Source organism: Mya arenaria, chromosome 9 (assembly GCF_026914265.1).
Source record: "Mya arenaria isolate MELC-2E11 chromosome 9, ASM2691426v1".
In the NCBI taxonomy this organism is placed as follows: Eukaryota; Metazoa; Mollusca; class Bivalvia; order Myida; family Myidae; genus Mya; species Mya arenaria.
This window is the reverse complement of record NC_069130.1, coordinates 75,827,527-75,844,798: the sequence shown is the minus strand read 5'-3', so window position 1 is coordinate 75,844,798 and position 17,272 is coordinate 75,827,527. Positions and strand designations below refer to the sequence as shown.

The window sequence follows — 17,272 nt, the reverse complement described above, 5'->3', positions numbered from 1 at the left end:
ACTTGATATAGTGCCCAAAACAGTCCTACTAATTTGTCTGTTTTTGAAATTATTATTTTCCTTAAAAGAGAAGAAATAGCGCCAGTACATAATTATCTCCCTTACACCGCAGACCATGCAATGAAGTAAACACTTGTTGCATTGTATTTTTCCATGCCTGTTAACTTAAAGTTGTTACAGTTATAAAAAGATTAATATTCGACTATTTGCCTCGTGTGGTTTCTTACTGACGCTGAATACTTTAAGAGCCCTTCTACCACATACAACGTCATGTAAATTATTTTAAGGTATATTAAAGCTCATTAAAACACATAAAACAAAACGTAAATTCACCTGACATCAAGAAGGGCCACTTGATTACAGCTGGTGATGTCCCTTCGGGATCCCTTGGGAATATTGTAAGTGTCGACAAGTTAAATAACAAGTTAGCCTAAAGATATTTCATGGAAAGCTGTATTTAGCTGACATTAACTGATAAACATGTTTGCTACATTTCTATTATGTTTTCATTTGAAAGCCACAAAATCTAACTTAATGAGTTTTATGTCACTTTTCTTCAAACTGCTTCAATGGCTTGGCAGGACGAATATTGAATATATAAATATATATATATATATATATATAAACTTCATTATTATAAATGAAACATTACAGTGCGGTATTTACCAGAGTTTGATTAGGGGTTTTGTTTTTCCAAAGCAGTTCAGATTTTTCTTTTTTACAATGCTCCTTCAGATGGCCTTTTTTTTCTAATTGTTTTCATTGTTTTAAATGATTTCGATCATATTTTACAAATTAACATTAACTTTGATTTTCTATAACACAATATATTTTTTAGATAAATGCTACGTCGGAATGCTATTTTGCAAAACTTATAAAGCAAAAGCTTGAAATCCAGCTATTTTCGACAGGAATGATCAGTGCGTTTGCGATTGGGCTTTTCTCTGTAGTTTCCATTGGCATTGTATTATAAGTTCCCCATGTTGATTTAAGGAATGAATTGCGGGATTGATGTCATTATCGGGGTATTAACGCAATTGGGCTCGTGAAAGTGTGTGGTGTCCGACATCGCCCCCACATTTCATTCTTTATATTTACACCAATTGTTCATTATTTCATTCAAGAATTGTTAAAAAAATGCTTTATTTCCTTTGTTAAGAATACTTTTCAGTAATCCTTTTGTACCCATTCTGTAAATAGAACGACCCGACTGTAACCGGAAACTGTTCATTTAAGGAATTGAAGTTGAGGTGTAAATATTGCTTGATCAGTCAATAGTTGTCCGTCAGCGATTACATTATTTAACAATTTGGCCAATATCGTTTTAGCTGGTTCTTTTTAGGGGTTATTCATGAAGAAATCATGACAGCGGAGCATACAGAAAGTCACACTGAAAAAAGATGTCCAAGCAGACAGAATTCATAAAGATTTATACACATGCAGTTTAAGCGTTTGTATTTTGTTGTATTAATTGGTTCATTAAGTATCATGAATTTTACATTTCTCCAATTTATTTAATATGTGTTATGTCTTTCTTTATATAAAAATAAGTAAAAAACATCAAAACAAATATTTGAATATAACATATCTTAACTTGGAAAACAGTGCTATTGAATGAAAACCCAATAAAACGTTGCATAAATACGTGTATACATGTATACAAATTGTTTTCATACAAAATCTTATTATAAAATAAATGTTCTCATGTGCTTTTGATCCTCATCCTCCTCCACCTCTTCCCATCCTCATCATCATCATCCTCCTCCTTATCATCATCACGTGATATGCGTGATGCCAGCAAAGGGAAGTTACCGATGTTGGAGCTTGCGACAAGCCAAGAAACCAAACAGGTTAACAACGAAAGCAGAGCTTATACTGTTTCTCTCCGGATAAGTTTTCTTATACAAATAAGTGGTAGAGTAAGATATAATTTAGAAGATTATATATGTATGATGCGAAGGATTTCACAACTGCATAAGAATATTCATCGTGTTCATCATTTGGATGCTTATTGAATGTTTTATCATTACTCGTTTATTTCATATTTTGCAAATATGAACTCCTACCTACCCTAATATGTAGGTGAAATGATATTTACTAATCACTTACAAAAACATATTTGATATGGTATGGATATGTCTTCGAAAAACACAAAAATACATCATTTTTAAATTAAAACAGCAAAGCCGAAATTGAAGATTTTACCATAGTTGTAAATAAACTTAGTGGGCTTTTGTATGTTAAAAGATCTACTCCAAGTCAACTACATCTTAGTCAGAGCCTTTAGAACATGAAATTCCACCCTTAAATTGTATACAACGACCAAAGAGACGGGACACAGGTGTAGTTCCTTCTTGACTAAGCAGTTGACTGGTGACATAGAGTAGAAGCTTTTGAGCATAATATGCACGCGCATTTTGTATGTACATCGCTACATAAAAACAGTCTGAGTCTGTCAAATAACCTTCAAAAATACTCAAGGTATTCAATGTACGATTTTTGGGATTTTGGAAACCTGGCGACCCCATAATATTTTGAGTTCGTTTACAAGAGAAGAGAAAAAATGTAACAAACAAGCGTTTTTTGCCCTTAAAATGGTAGCAAAAATGTATTGGGTCACGTGGCATTAAAATTAATCATTGTTACCACTGACTCGTTGAAACGACACGCCCATTTTACATCGGATACCTGAATTGTCGCTTGAAAGAAAATACTGATGTATTTTGATTTTTTGTTTTCCATGTATTCTGCCATGCTTTACGATGAAATATAGAGTGTTATCAGTGAATAACAACAGTGATTATTACTGCAAACTAAATTAAACTAAACTGCAAAGTAAAACTTTCAACTATAAGAACTACTTTTAAATCAATTGTAGTTGCTTCCCCTTGATCAAAACTAAACTCCTCACATTTAAACCAGTAAATTTAGCCAAAATAGTGTTTTGATAGTAAAAATATGTTTATATTAAAATGTTTATGAAAATAAACATAACCGTTTATTAAAAAAACAATTGTCCTTTTTTCAAGCTAAATGTACAGTTTTATCATTAATCAAATATCTTTTTAAAATGTTTTACTTTGTAAAATGAACTTCACAAAAAAATGACTGATGTTTTGTTTACTATACCAAGCCTTAAATTTGTTAAAAAAAACAAGTCTGGTCTTCCCAGGAAAACGCACCGTCTTCAATCGAATCAAACTGATTCCAGAGAGTGAAAGGTGATTGAATACCCATGTATCATGAAACAAACTCTTAAACTTGTTTTAAAATGTTTTAAATCCAAGGTTAATTCACATTTTTATGCTACACGTCCGACCTTTCAAATGTTCCTTCAAAAATGGCGACCAATGTAATTTGGTCATTTATAAATGGCAGTTCAATTTTAATTTAAAACAAAACAACAATCGTGCATTTACTGTTATTATTTAGAACAAAGATACATTAATAAAAGTTCATTGATGGATCTTCATAAAACGTTTGCTCTGAAACATGAGTATATAATAAACTTTAAAACAGTCTTGATAAACTTCCCCAAAATCATAGCTACAGCATCAGCAATCAAAACTACGTGAGGGTTTTCCATGGGTAGCAGCGTAGCAAACGTGCGTTTCTAAAAGGGTGTATTTAGAGAAATAAATAATAATACCAATACAACTCCGAAAGTCAGTATAAAACGAACGAACAAACGAAATTTTATTCGATGAAAAAGTTTATGACAAGAGGTTCTTAATCTAGCCAATAAATTTCGTACAGGAAACGGTAAACTGAACCGAACATTGGTTAATTTCAGAGATCGTATTTCATTTCAATCGTGATCATTGAAAAACTATATCTTCACTCGTGACTTCGATTGCGGTTTGAGCAACTTAATGATGCAACATTCAAGAACAGTTTTAGACCTATTTCATTTCTCTTTTATGATAGATTATAAGAATAAAGAATATAACGTCTGTCTTAAGATGAAACATTTTTTCCTTAACAATAATGTAACATCAGTTCACATCATTGTCAAGTCCAAAGAATGACTTAAGCGTTTCCGGTACGCAAGTTAAACAATTGTCAACAATTGTTGACAGAAACTGCGAACAACACATAACTTCCTTATGGAAATTATATGGATGGTCTGTTTCTAAAAGGATAAGTAGCAAGTGTAACAAAATTGCAAATGAATACAACAAAACAGCAACACTCGTATTAATAAATACATTATTTTGCGGAAATATGCCACGACAATGGATGTTTATATGTGCTCAACTTGCCGTACTTGCTTCAGGTATGTTGCATAAGTAAAACCCTGTTAATAATATTAATTCTCAAATTACCCAAAAACTTCTAATACTACTACTACTACTACTACTACTCAAACTGCTGCTGCTGCTGTTGCTGCTACTACTACTAAAAGTAAAAATCAGTGACATAAACGTTCTTATTTTAGATGCATTGCGCAGTGGATAATTCTGGGAACTAACATTTTAAGGTGTAAGGGATGAAAGGCCGTATTTCTTTTTATAACAGAGACATGATTTGTGATAAAGGCGTCTTGCTGACAGAGTATGACAGTAGGCCAACATAACTCCGCATGGCGAACAAGTACCGAAATTAACTTATTAGCCACACAGACTTTACTACTACTACTACTACTACTACTACTACTACTACTACTACTACTACTAAAACTAATACTTCTACTACTACTACTTCAACTTCGTACTATTTCTTGTATGTAAATTAATGTTAATGCTAAAATAAATAGAAAAAGCAATGTAACGTTTATTTTATTTTTATATTTCGTTTTTATTTTAGATTCCTACGTTTATGAATGTTCAGATAATTTCGGATGCTTAATTGCTTTAGCCTTATAGTGTCCAACTTGTTAATTAACTATATGATTTTTCATAATAATACTTAATTATAGTATTTACAGTTTTACCCGTTATTGAGTGTGACATGTGTATTTGTAATTTATGTGCTACTTCTAAATCAGCTCTTGTTGACTACGTCTGTGCAGCCGAGAACCAGTATGGAACTATATCAATGGTAGGACCCGCCTTTGTGAACAGGGAGGTAACACTGAAAGCGACACCGCTCTACCCTTGGAGATGTCAGGTAGAATGGAGGTACATAATGGAAGGTGGTACACAATTACAAACAATGCATGGGCAAAATGCTACAACATATTCGGAGGATGGGTCATTCTTTTTAAAATGGAGGGCTTCAATTGAGTACAACAAATCTGAATTCTACGCCGGATGTTCAACAAACGAAATGATTAGAACACGCTTTGTACCTTTACATCTGAAAGGTAAAACTGTTTTAAGGAAGCAACCCAAATGTTAAAATTTATGATATAAAGTATGTGTGTTTTTGTTTCCTCCTTGTTTGCCATACGGGTTTTTATTTTTTAAATTCTTCTTATACTTTTATGGTAGGTTGTTTGCCACTGTGCCTATCGATGTAGTTTCACGTGTACTCATATTTTTTCTGGGCCTGTATTCACTAACACCTGTTTTTCTGTCTTTTCTTTTTTATTTGAATAAAAGAAACTCTTAAATTATAATAAGCTAAAAATATGAAAAGTACTAATTAAACAGTTTACGCAAATTGATTTAAATTCTTTTACAAATAATTTATTCTGTTAATTCATTGTTTAAATCTGACAATTCGAAAGTTTTAATATCCACTTTCCAGAGTTGTTTGTAGTTATGGGCCCTGGGCAATCACAAATAAAAATATCACTTTTTTCTGACATTTACGTTAATATATAAGTAATAATTAACAGATATTGTTGGAACATGTGGAGCTCTCAAGATTCTAAGCCCGGTTGTTCGCGGCACCGGCGTTGAACTTGGATATTTTCCGTCTGACTATTCCATACAGCACCAAACAAACACGGGACGAACATGGAAAAACAGCGTCACGGACATAGAGCCACGAGCAGGGTCTTACGAAGAGAAAAAAGTTTCTGATTATTTATACATATTGACTATATTTAGCTTTGGAGAAAAAGATGAAGGAACGTATATTATAAAGTGCAACTCAGATAGCTACTCGAATTCTGTGCAGCTTCATACACCAGGTACCTTGCTGTTACTTCATCGAATGTTCTGACCCTTATATACTGTTTTTTCTTTGTTTTCGGTACATCAGCTTTGTTCAGCTTTGAATAAAAATGGGTTATATAAGTTGATAATTGATGATTCCAGATAATTAATAATTGGACAGCAATGTGATAAACCATCAGTTTAGATTTACATTTTGAATGGTTAAATGGTATTACAAATGATTTAAAAATTTTTTTTTTGTTTTTTGAAGAGCGACCGAGTTACCCAGTAATTGATGGTCCAACTTCCACTGACTTTAACACAACCGAATGTATTTATGTTTATGTTGGCTCCGATATTTATTGCAAAACAAACAATGGAACAGAACCCGTACAAGTAGTACTTTTACTGGGTAATGATTCATTTGTTCTTGCCGAAGGCGAACGGAAGAAAGGATTGTACCGATTTCTTAACGTTCATCAACATATGGATGGACTGTCAAGACGGAATGTGACATGCCAGGTTTCTAATGTAGCCCTTGAAACACCCTACGAAGTGCGCGGCATTCTCTGTAACGTGGGTAAGCAAATAGGATGCACATAATGACAAGCTATGATGTGTTATTTTGTAGAGGTTAAAATCATTAGATCTTGTATAATATTGAATGCTGTTAAATTATTGTGTTTCATTTCCAGGGAAAGGTTACTTGCCCGTGCTAATAGTCCTGAATTCATTGATGAAGAACGTAGGACAACAATATGTAAAGTGCGCAATGTTATCCAAGCTCCGCAATAGAAATACACGTTGACAAAGTATTACTAGCTGATTAATTATTGTGTTTCAATTCCAGAAGAAGGTAATCCGCCCGTGCTTATAGTTGCTGAGTTCCTTGATTGAGAAAGTTCGACAACAATATGTAAAGTGCGCAATGCTATCTAAGCTCTGGCAATAGGAATACACGTTGACAAAGTATTACTAGCTAATTAATTATTGTGTTTCAATTCCAGATGAGGGTAACCTGCCCGTGCTCATCGTTCCTGAATTCATTGATTGAGAAAGGACGACAACAATACGTGAAGTTTGCAATGTTTTTCAAGCTCCGGCAATGGAACTTCACGTTGACACAGTATAATTAGCTTTTAATTTTTTGTTTTTCAATTCTAGAGAAAGGTAACCCGCCTATCCTAACACTTCCTGAATTCCTTGATGGAGAAAGTTCGACAACAATATGTGAAGTGCGCAATGCTATCCCCGCTCCGGAAATAGTAATACACGTTGACGAAGTATTACTGGCTGATGCTCAACAAACCGATTCATTTAATAGATCATCTCATACGTTCACAAGTTTAGCAAAGGTGACAAAGGCTGACAAAACGTGGAATGGAAAAGAAATGTGCTGCTCCAGGAAAATAAAATATAATATTGGTATTAAAGATGTGTCAGTCTGCAAACACATTAATATGAAATGTAAGTTTAAGAGCGTGAAGATTGTGTAACACACGCGTAATGGTAAAGGTTAGTAATGTTAAACGAGGTAATGCATAATAAATTAAACCCATTGGTGAATGTCTGTATTATTGGAAGATACATACTTTCATTCAAGGTGGTTTTTCCACATGAATACGATAAAAGCCATCTGAAAATGTATAATAAGTGATATATCTTAACTGTGTATTCATTTTACTTAGTTACTTTCTCAACATTTTATACATTTTAGGTGACCCGACTATGAATTTGAACACGACATCACCTGTTAATTTATATCCGGATATTACAGTGACCGTCAAATGCTATGTTGATGACAGCGATGCTAAAGGACGATGGACGCTTTCGTGGAAAGATGAGAATAGCACTGTTATGAAGACTTGTAACAAAACAGATGAATGCCTGTTAATACTTTATTATGCGAGAGATGGCGAAAATACATACACTTGCAACGCTTGGAAAACAAACGAGCTTTTGAAAAATTCCTTGACCGTTATAAGCGCAAGAACAGATGGTTCGTAATTAACAGCTGAAATATTGGTTATATTTTTAGTGGATGAAATGCATTTTATGTTTGTTGATTATGATATAACAATTTTATTTAAAAAATACGATCATTGCAGGAAGTCAATCCTACGAAACTGACATTCATACATTCCGATTTCCTGTCATCAATGTACTTATCGGAGCAGGTGTTATATGTGGACTCTGCATCCTGTTTGTTATTGGAAGTAAGGATTATATTTCCTGAATACTCTCATCTTCTACAATATTATACCGCATGCAATTTAATTTTCTGCAGGAGAGTCAGGGTGTGTAGTTTTGAAACGGTCCATAAATGATTTGTACGTTTAGACGTAAGTGTTTAGAATGGGCATACATTTTTATAATACTTTCAAATTATTCAACTATCACAAACTATTTATTATATCTACAAAGACACTTGAAAAAAAACCCACACTATATGTTGATTATATGAAAATATATTATTTTTAGGATGGATATATCTGAAACGGCTGAAGGTCAACACAACTGACACAGTAGAAATGTATGAATTTGATTTAGTGATTTAGTGATTGAGAATCTCAAATATCTATTGAATGTTGCAAAGTTGGATATATTTCAATCGTTGATATATAATGAAACGTATTTAGCAAAGTCTTTCCGATAAGACAGAGTTTCGTTTGACGGTATTTGAACTTATCAAAGCCATATTATTATATGTATTAAAAAGATATATAATTGTTGCGTTCTTATTTCAGTGTTGAAAATCACAGTGGTAAGTTTTTATCTTTAAGTTTGCCTATACGTTCCTGTATAAGTTCTTAACACGTTCTTTAACAATTCAATCATGTACCTAGGTGAAAATATAAAATGTGTTCCTTTGATTTATTTTAATTTTTGTTAAGCAAGTGCCATTTACATTTTTGATTTATCCTGTAAGATACTTTACTAGGCCTTTCAGAACAAACATAAAGTATCAAAACATCTTAATAATGAAATATTCAAATTAGTCATATAAACTTATTAAAATTAAAAATCCATGAATACTCTTTAAATCTACCTTCGAATGGTATTTCATTTGATACAATTATCAACATTTTGTTTATGTAACCAAAAAAAAAATAGATAAAGAAAGCGAAAACACTTTAACAATATAACGCTTTCAATATAATTTGTTTCCTGTTAATTCTAGCTTTGGATCAATATTTATGCGAAAAGCTACGGAAACAAGCTCAGTAGCAAAAGGTTTAAACATTAACCCGGTTTAATGGCACTGGGTAAATATTAAGTAAATATTTGGTATCAAGTTAACAAATTTATTGAATTTTATAAAATAGTTATTAAAGCCATTTACAAATGCAAAGACAGTAATTCGGAATCTTATCCGGCTTTATTCTATTTGTTCAGGTTCTCTATGCAATAACAGAATATACTATTTCCTTCCAAATGTGATTTTATAAATAATAGCCATTAATGATTACCTCAAAAACAGACACCTCATCGGACAATGGAGTGCTACATATAGCAACAGAAGGAGTCCAGTATGCTGTCGTGCATAGGCAGGCGGCCACACAGAGGATTGAAACGCAGGTAACTCACTTCACCTTGCGAGATAATTAATGCAAATGACAAAACATTAGTACAAAGTAGCTTGACCAGAAAAGTAAGGTGTGTTGGGTAGCAAACTACAGTAAGTTTTACTCTTATGGAGAACATCATAATTGAAAGCAGTAAGGCAGGTGTGCAATTTTCCGTAAGGTATCGAACATTCTTGTCTTCAAAATTAAAAATTTAACATAGACTTCAAAAGGTGACGCCATGCGTGTTTAAATACAAAGATCCTTTCCCTATGTGATTCGTAATCGGTAATACTAATTCTCACTGATTGTAACCGTAGTGCAATGTCTTAATTTCCAGAACCCACAGGATGAAGAATGCCTCAAATACGCTGAATTGGACGTTAAGTTCCTACAGGCAGCCAACGCCAGAGTTCCGTCATGGAAAAAGAATACGCCGACGGAGTATGCTGAAATTGAGTTCTTTTCGACACAGGGACCTGCTGTCGAACAACCTGGGTACCATTATGCATCAGTGTAAATGGAGATCAAAGACCAAAACATATAACCAAAACATTCGGCCTTATTGTATGTTTTGGATATTATATTTCATATGTTTCATCTTTTACAAAATCAATTGTACCAATATTGTAAAGTTTTGTTAAATTGTTAAAGTCATAATTCAATGTTTTTGTAATTATACATTTATTCTATATGGTACGCACCGTAATCATACCACTTCTTATAAAAATGTTTTGCTACATAGTATTTTTTTTATGTATGGTGTCTAGACTGAAAACTATTTTTTAGAAAACGCATATTATTGGATTCTCAATTGCTTTAGCAACATGTTGTATGATTTCATTCATCCCAAGTGGTCTCTTTTACATGTAATTTTCTTATGTTCTATAATTCAGATTTAATTCTGAACAATGAGAATATTTTTGTGTAAATGTGTAAGTGTACATCTACGCGTATACACATACTCGAGTAAAACTTGCAGTACAACAAGTACGCGTATTTTCACGTTTTGTCTCACTGATATTGATATAATATAATATTCCTCGTGCTACCTTATATGCCGTTACAAACTTCATGCAATGTACATACAACAGGATGAAATTGTGCACATAAAGTAGCCGACACGGTCATGTACATCTTCATTTAGTGCTTCACAACCTTTGTAAAGATTTATAATACGGTGACTTAAAGGGCCGGGTGATATTGTTAATACATTCGAGTCAAAGCTATGATATGTAACATAATAAATGCTTAATGCACATAATACTTCAATATACAATGATATCGAATTTATGCTAATAAATGTATACTTCTCCAATAGATTGTACTAGATGGTAACGGACTACGCAGTCTGCACCTCGATATAACGAAGGGACTTATATCGTACTATTATTTTGCAATGTTTGGACAAGTTGAGTATGTTGAGATCTCGTTATCTTGAGTACACCCATTCCTAAGTTACCCTTTTCGCTCTATGTTTTGATGATGAAACCAAAACATTTATTTATTTACGAGGCTTTGATATTTATATCACCATGGCAAAACATTTTGCATGTGAATATGTATTTTGTATGTGTCCTTTTCATTTTTAGCTCACCTAAGCACGAAGTGCTCAAGGTGAGCTATTGTGATCGCCCTATGTCCGTCGTCCGTCGTAGTCGTCCGCCGTCGTCATTCGTCAACAATTTGACTGTTAACACTCTAAAGGTCACAATTTGGGCACAATCGTAATGAAACTTGGTCAGAATGTTACCCTTAATAAAATCTTGAACGAGTTCGATATTGGGTCATCTGGGGTTAGAAACTAGGTCACCAGATCAAATTAAAGGAAATGCTTGTTGAAACAATAGAGGTCACATTTATGACTATATCTTCAGGAAACTTGGTAAGATTGTTAATATTAATAATATCTAGGTCAAGTTCGAATCTGGGTCATGTGCCGTCAAAAACTAGGCTACCAGGTCAAATCATAGGAAAAGCTTGTAAGCACTCTAGAGGTCATATTTATGACTCTATGTTCAGGAAACTTTGTCAGAATGTATTTATTGATTAGCTCTAGGCTAAGTTCGAATCTTGGTGACATGTGGTCAAAAACTAGGTCAACAGGTCAAATTTAAGGTAAGGCTTGTTAACAATCTAAAGGTCATATTTATGACCAAATGTTCATGGAACTTGATCAGAATGTTATTCTTGATGATCTTTATTGGATCAGGTGAGCGATACAGGGCCTTCAGGGTCCTCTTGTTCATTAGTTGGATTGTTTCCGTAGGTTTTGAAATTTGTACCTTTAAACCAAATAGCATTACACTATGTTTGGCATTTCTGCTTGTCATTGTAGTTTCCATTGTATTGTTAAAAGGGTAAATAGTCGGCTTACCAGATCTGGAATCTCAAATGCCAATGTAAAGTCCATGGTATTTTCTTTTACAATCATGGACTCCAGATTAATACTATTTTGTATTTCAAAATGACCTATATTATTAAAAAAATCTAATGAATGCAATAACAAACATGATATGAGTGTTTGTTTCTTTGTTGTTTATATAACAAAAATATAATGTAATAACAAACGACCGTAATATAAAATGCCAATGTGTTGTTATTAAAGAATGTTTTATGTAACTTTGACACCTAAATTATACAACAATGGTTTTGAATGATATTCTGTCAAAATGGTAATTTTGGTGTGTATCAAAATGACCGCTCTTATTAAAAAAACAAATGAATGCAATAACAAACATTATATAAGTGTTTGTGTCTTTGTTGGTTATATAACAACAAATGAACGTAGTAGCAAACAAATGTAATAACAAACGAATGAAATAAAAGAATGAATTTAAAAACAATATAGTGTTTCATTCTTTGTTGTATAATGATGATACATGTTACTTTGACACGGAAATGATACAACAATGGTAACACTTGAATTCATTTTTTTTAGACATTTGAGGGTATTTGTGTCAGCGATGAAATATACAAAACCGTTTGTACTACGTCGTTGGTTATGTAGGGATATAGTTGCCATTGTGAGTTGAAGGAAACGCGATGTGAAAAATGCCTAGCCTGCAGCTGTGTGAAATCAGAAGTGTGATATGTGCTCAACTATTTTCGTCATTTAAAGCAGTAATTAATATACAAAAGTAAATTTTGAAATACAGCAATTCCTAGTGACTTTTTCGCAAAGTGTACATTGTATTACCAACACGACGTTAAGCCACAAGTTTTTGTATAAAGTCACTACTTTTCCATTTCCTTTCAATACAGGAGAGGTCGAAAGCAAATTGATTCTTCCTCGATAATTCACCAGCAACAACACAGCAGCAACAACAACAACAATAACAACAACACCAACAGAAATCTTTATTGCATTGGTGATTGTAAATCGCAACAGAAAATATTACCTAGGCAAACATTATGTTTTCGATGAGTGAGCGTGGGATATAACTTTACACTAATCATTACTGTTATTTTCAAAAATGGATATATTTGACCATTTTATATAATTAAATGCAATCAGTTGTTAGCACTTATTGACTATTAATAGGTTTTCGCAAATCTGGTGAAGATTTAAAAAATAATGAAGTAAACTTTAAAAAAAATAATTTAAAAACAGTTATTGCGGAGGGATATATTTGATGATAGCAAACGCGAGATGGTGAACGCATATTCTTAGTAAATGTTAGTAAATATACAACTGTGTTGCTGTGCTAAAAGCCTAAATAAGCCCACCGACGGTTTATATGTATACATGTTAAATGCAGACTCCTTATTTCAAATGGCGTTAGATGGATCTAAGGACGAATAGGTACAATGCTGAGGCTTAAAAGAAGACAAACTGACTGTGGGTCTTTACTTTTCAGATTTGTTCAAATCAACTATAACTTTCATTAAAGACCAGCTTTTATTAACAATGTGCTTTATTTGTTCGTAGCCAGGCCTCCAAGGAGTCGGTGGTAATCCTCTACATGTATTGGGGTCTGCCTATTAGAACCGGAAGTGGCAACAGGCTAGATACAACGAACGGACTTTGAGGCGTAATGTGGTTTGCTTAAGTCTAAACGGGCAGATAATTGCATTCGATTGTGAGGTTACATGTGTAATTGTTAATTATTTTGAAAGAATGGCAGCTATTGGACTATTATTGTTTACTGAAAGCGCGAGAATACCAGTTTCCGTTTTAAAGACCTAGATAGTGACACATGTCTCACAACCGCTACATAGTAATGCACTTTGTACATTGTGCTCTAAAGGTGTGATGGATAGTTGCTGTCCGTATACTCTGATATTTTATCTAGGTAGGCGATTCCGTTTTAATAACATTGTGTAAAAATTATAATTTTGTACCTGTCGTTTACGTCAAAAACGATGATCTGTTAACAACTATGAGTTAAAGAATACTATAAGTTGTTGAAGTAGAAAGTATAAGTTAAAAAACGTTGTTCTTTATAGTATATTAGAAATCGTTTGTCTTTTTGCGACAAAATAAATTCGTCTTTATATAGAGATACATGTAAAAGAAATTTCATTGATATTAGTTATTTAGATAACGTTCATATTTTAAGGTTGTTCTTAATGTTTCTCTATGTTTTTTGTTATTATCACGCTGATCATTGCTATAGCTTGTGTTGCAATCTCTTTTGTTTAACAACGCATTGAAACAACCCTTTAAACCTCAAAACAGTGAACGTCCATACATATTATTCTACTTATTTTTCGATAGCTTGTCAAATATCGTTATTGAGGGTGAAAAGCGTATTTGTAATTGATTTGCAAGCTCTATTACAGCTGTGTTTGGGTACATCTGTGCAGCCGGGTACCAGTATGGAACGATATCAGTGGTCGGGCCAGCTTTTGTGAACAGGGAGGTTACACTGAAAGCGACACCATTATTTCCTTGGGGATGTGACGTAGAATGGAAGTACAAAGTGGACGGGGGTACAACATTCAAAACAATGCACGGGCAAAATATTAAGATATTTGGAAGATGGGTCGTTCTTTTTAAAATGGACGGCTTCAATAGAATACAACAGATCTGCCTTCTACGCCGGATGTTCAACAAACACAACAATTAGAACACGCATGGTTTCTTTAAATATTACAGGTAAATATCGTTGACCGATTCCATGCGGTAACTTCAATACTTTTGATAGTTTGTGTTGTTATGGATTTCCTGTTCGTGATCATTTTGGGGTTGATTCATTTACGTGTCCTTACACTATGTTGATATGTAGGTTTTTGCCACTTTGCATGTCCATATAACTGCTTCTGTACTATAATATGTGTTGGCTAGTATTTCATAAAACACCTTAGAATATTCATTTCTTTGGACGTTGAATGAAACTAAAATGTTAATGGTTAAAAGCTAAATATGCGAATGATCATATCATACAAACCAACATGTTTCAAACAGTTAAATAACAATTTGACAAATTTTACTGTTTTGAAAATTTAAGCCAGTTCTGACGTCCTAAGCAAACGTTACCGCACAGAACTGGGACACTATTATCTACAGCGCAAAAGATACAATAAACGAACATGGAAGAAAAACCATCACAAAATACAGCTACGAAAACGATCTTACATAGAGGAAAGAGATTCTAGTAATTTGTACATATTAACTATACATAGATTCGAATAAAAAGATGTAGGAAGGGTATTTTGAGTTGCAATTTAGGTTGCAACACGGATTCTGTGCACCTTCATATTTTAGGTACCATGCTTTTACATTACCGAGTACTGGTATATATTGGTAATGCCTTGGTTCGTCAGCTTGAAATAAATGGCGACATACAAGTACAATGGGACAATTTACGTTTCCAGATAAAACAAATGCATGAGCAGCTATTCTGATAAACCAATCGTTTTCATTGTCATTTTTTAAAGTTACAAGGCAATAAATATGAATATTTTTGTTTGTTGCTTTGCAGAGCAACCGAGTTATCCACTCCTTGGTCCAAAGTATCCTGACTTCAACACAACGAAATGCATATATGTTTATAAAGGTTCAGACGTTTATTGCAAAACTGAATACGGAACAGAACCAGTACAACTGTTTATTGGAAAGAAACCATTCCCTCACGTTGAAAGCAAAGGGAATAAAGGGTTGTACCGAATCCATAACGTTTCTCATCAAATGGATGGACTCTCAAGACGTAATGTGACATGTCAGGTTTCTAATGTAGCCTTTGAAACATCATATGAAGTGCACGGCATTCTATGTAGCGTCGGTAAGCAAAATTGATATACATACTTACAAGCAATGATTTGTTATTCTGAGGTTATTATATCTTGTATAATAATGAATGCTGTTAAATTATTGTGTCTCAATTCCAGTGTAATCAAATTGGAGATACATTATGACAAGCTATGATTTGTAATTTTGTGGAAGTAAAACTCATTATTTCTTGTATAATATTAAACGTTGTGAGTCAATTTCAGAGGAAGGTAATCCGCCTATGCTGACAGTTCCTGAATTCCTTGATGGAGAAAGCTCGACAGCAATATGTGAAGTGCGCGATGCTATCCCAGCTCCGTTAATAGAAATACATGTTGGGAAAATATTGCTATCTGATGCTCAACAAACTGATTCATTTAATGGATCTTCCAATACATTTACTAGCACAGCAACGGTGACAAAGATTAACAAGAATTGGAATGCATACGAAATGTGCTGCGATAGGAAAAGCAAAGACATTTTTGGTCTTAAAGATGATTCAGTATGCAAAAGCATTAGTATAAAATGTAAGTTGAACTAAGACCGTTTTGTTTATATAGTCACGTCTAATGGAAAAAGTTATAAATGAACAATAAGAGAAGGCATAACAAATTTAATTTACCTATATTTTCGGTGGTAAACAATTCAATTATTGGAAGATAACTATTTTGTTTTTATCTAATTTATGAGTATGTATCATTGAAAAATAAACGTTATATTTTTGTTTATTCTGAATTGAAAACGGTTTGTTTAAGAGCATGTCCTATCTGTTTTCAGATCCACCGTCGCAGCTTTCGATTTCCTTAAACAAAATACTTGAATATAGCAACAATGTTTCTGTCTGTTTCTTAAATATGTCTTGTGCAACTGATGAATCCAATCCGCCTTGTACAATTGAATGGTCAAGTGGAACCGATAGCTTGCGTTACGTTCATATAAACAGTTGGGCTGATGCTAAAAATGGGAGTTACCGTTCTTTCTCCAACGTGCTTTACAACGTAACTAAAGACATGGCTGGGGGAACAATTACATGTTCAACTACATGCAATAATTTCCCATCTCATTTAAACAAAACCTATAACATTTCGTTTTCAGGTACGTTTTGGCCTTACTCATTTTCTGGACTTTCGTTTACACTTAAATTAAACAGCGAATGCTACTTTTATGTATTTTCTATTCTCAAAACTGTCCGACTTTCGGAATGTCCTGATGATATGACCATATCCTTATTCATGTGTTTAGTAACAATAAGATAAAATATATCTATTAAAATATATAACAACTGTTGTTGTTTTTAACTGTGTAATCGTTTGTTATTTTCTCAACAAATTGTACACTACATTTCAGATATTCCGACTCTGTATTTGAACACGACATCGCCTGTTGTTTTACCTCCAAATTTTACGGTGACCGTCAAATGTTTCGTTGATGACCTGAATAATCCTGGG

The 17,272-nt window shown here is 33.3% G+C and overlaps 1 protein-coding gene and 1 long non-coding RNA gene across 4 annotated transcripts; both read left to right on the top strand.

Moving 5' to 3' along the window:
* Positions 1–4,161: 4,161 nt before the first annotated feature.
* On the top strand, positions 4,162–12,387 carry LOC128203156 (uncharacterized). Of its 3 annotated transcripts, none has more exons than XM_052904442.1 (11): positions 4,162–4,276; positions 4,988–5,305; positions 5,783–6,079; positions 6,316–6,624; positions 7,209–7,511; positions 7,822–8,043; positions 8,153–8,260; positions 8,526–8,577; positions 8,792–8,808; positions 9,526–9,623; positions 9,951–12,387. In XM_052904442.1, the coding sequence occupies exons 1-11, from the start codon at positions 4,225–4,227 to the stop codon at positions 10,128–10,130; spliced, it is 1,956 nt and encodes a 651-aa protein (XP_052760402.1). In that variant the 5' UTR covers positions 4,162–4,224; the 3' UTR covers positions 10,131–12,387. The 3 variants fall into 3 exon arrangements, with proteins under 3 accessions (XP_052760402.1, XP_052760401.1, XP_052760403.1); XM_052904441.1 differs by having other exon boundaries at positions 7,762–8,043; XM_052904443.1 differs by lacking the exons at positions 5,783–6,079; positions 6,316–6,624 and having other exon boundaries at positions 7,762–8,043.
* A 3,909-nt stretch (positions 12,388–16,296) lies between these two features.
* On the top strand, positions 16,297–17,270 carry LOC128246676 (uncharacterized). Its single transcript, XR_008263326.1, has 3 exons — positions 16,297–16,351; positions 16,602–16,919; positions 17,172–17,270. It is a non-coding gene; the product is annotated as an uncharacterized LOC128246676 (long non-coding RNA).
* The last annotated feature ends 2 nt before the right edge of the window (positions 17,271–17,272 follow it).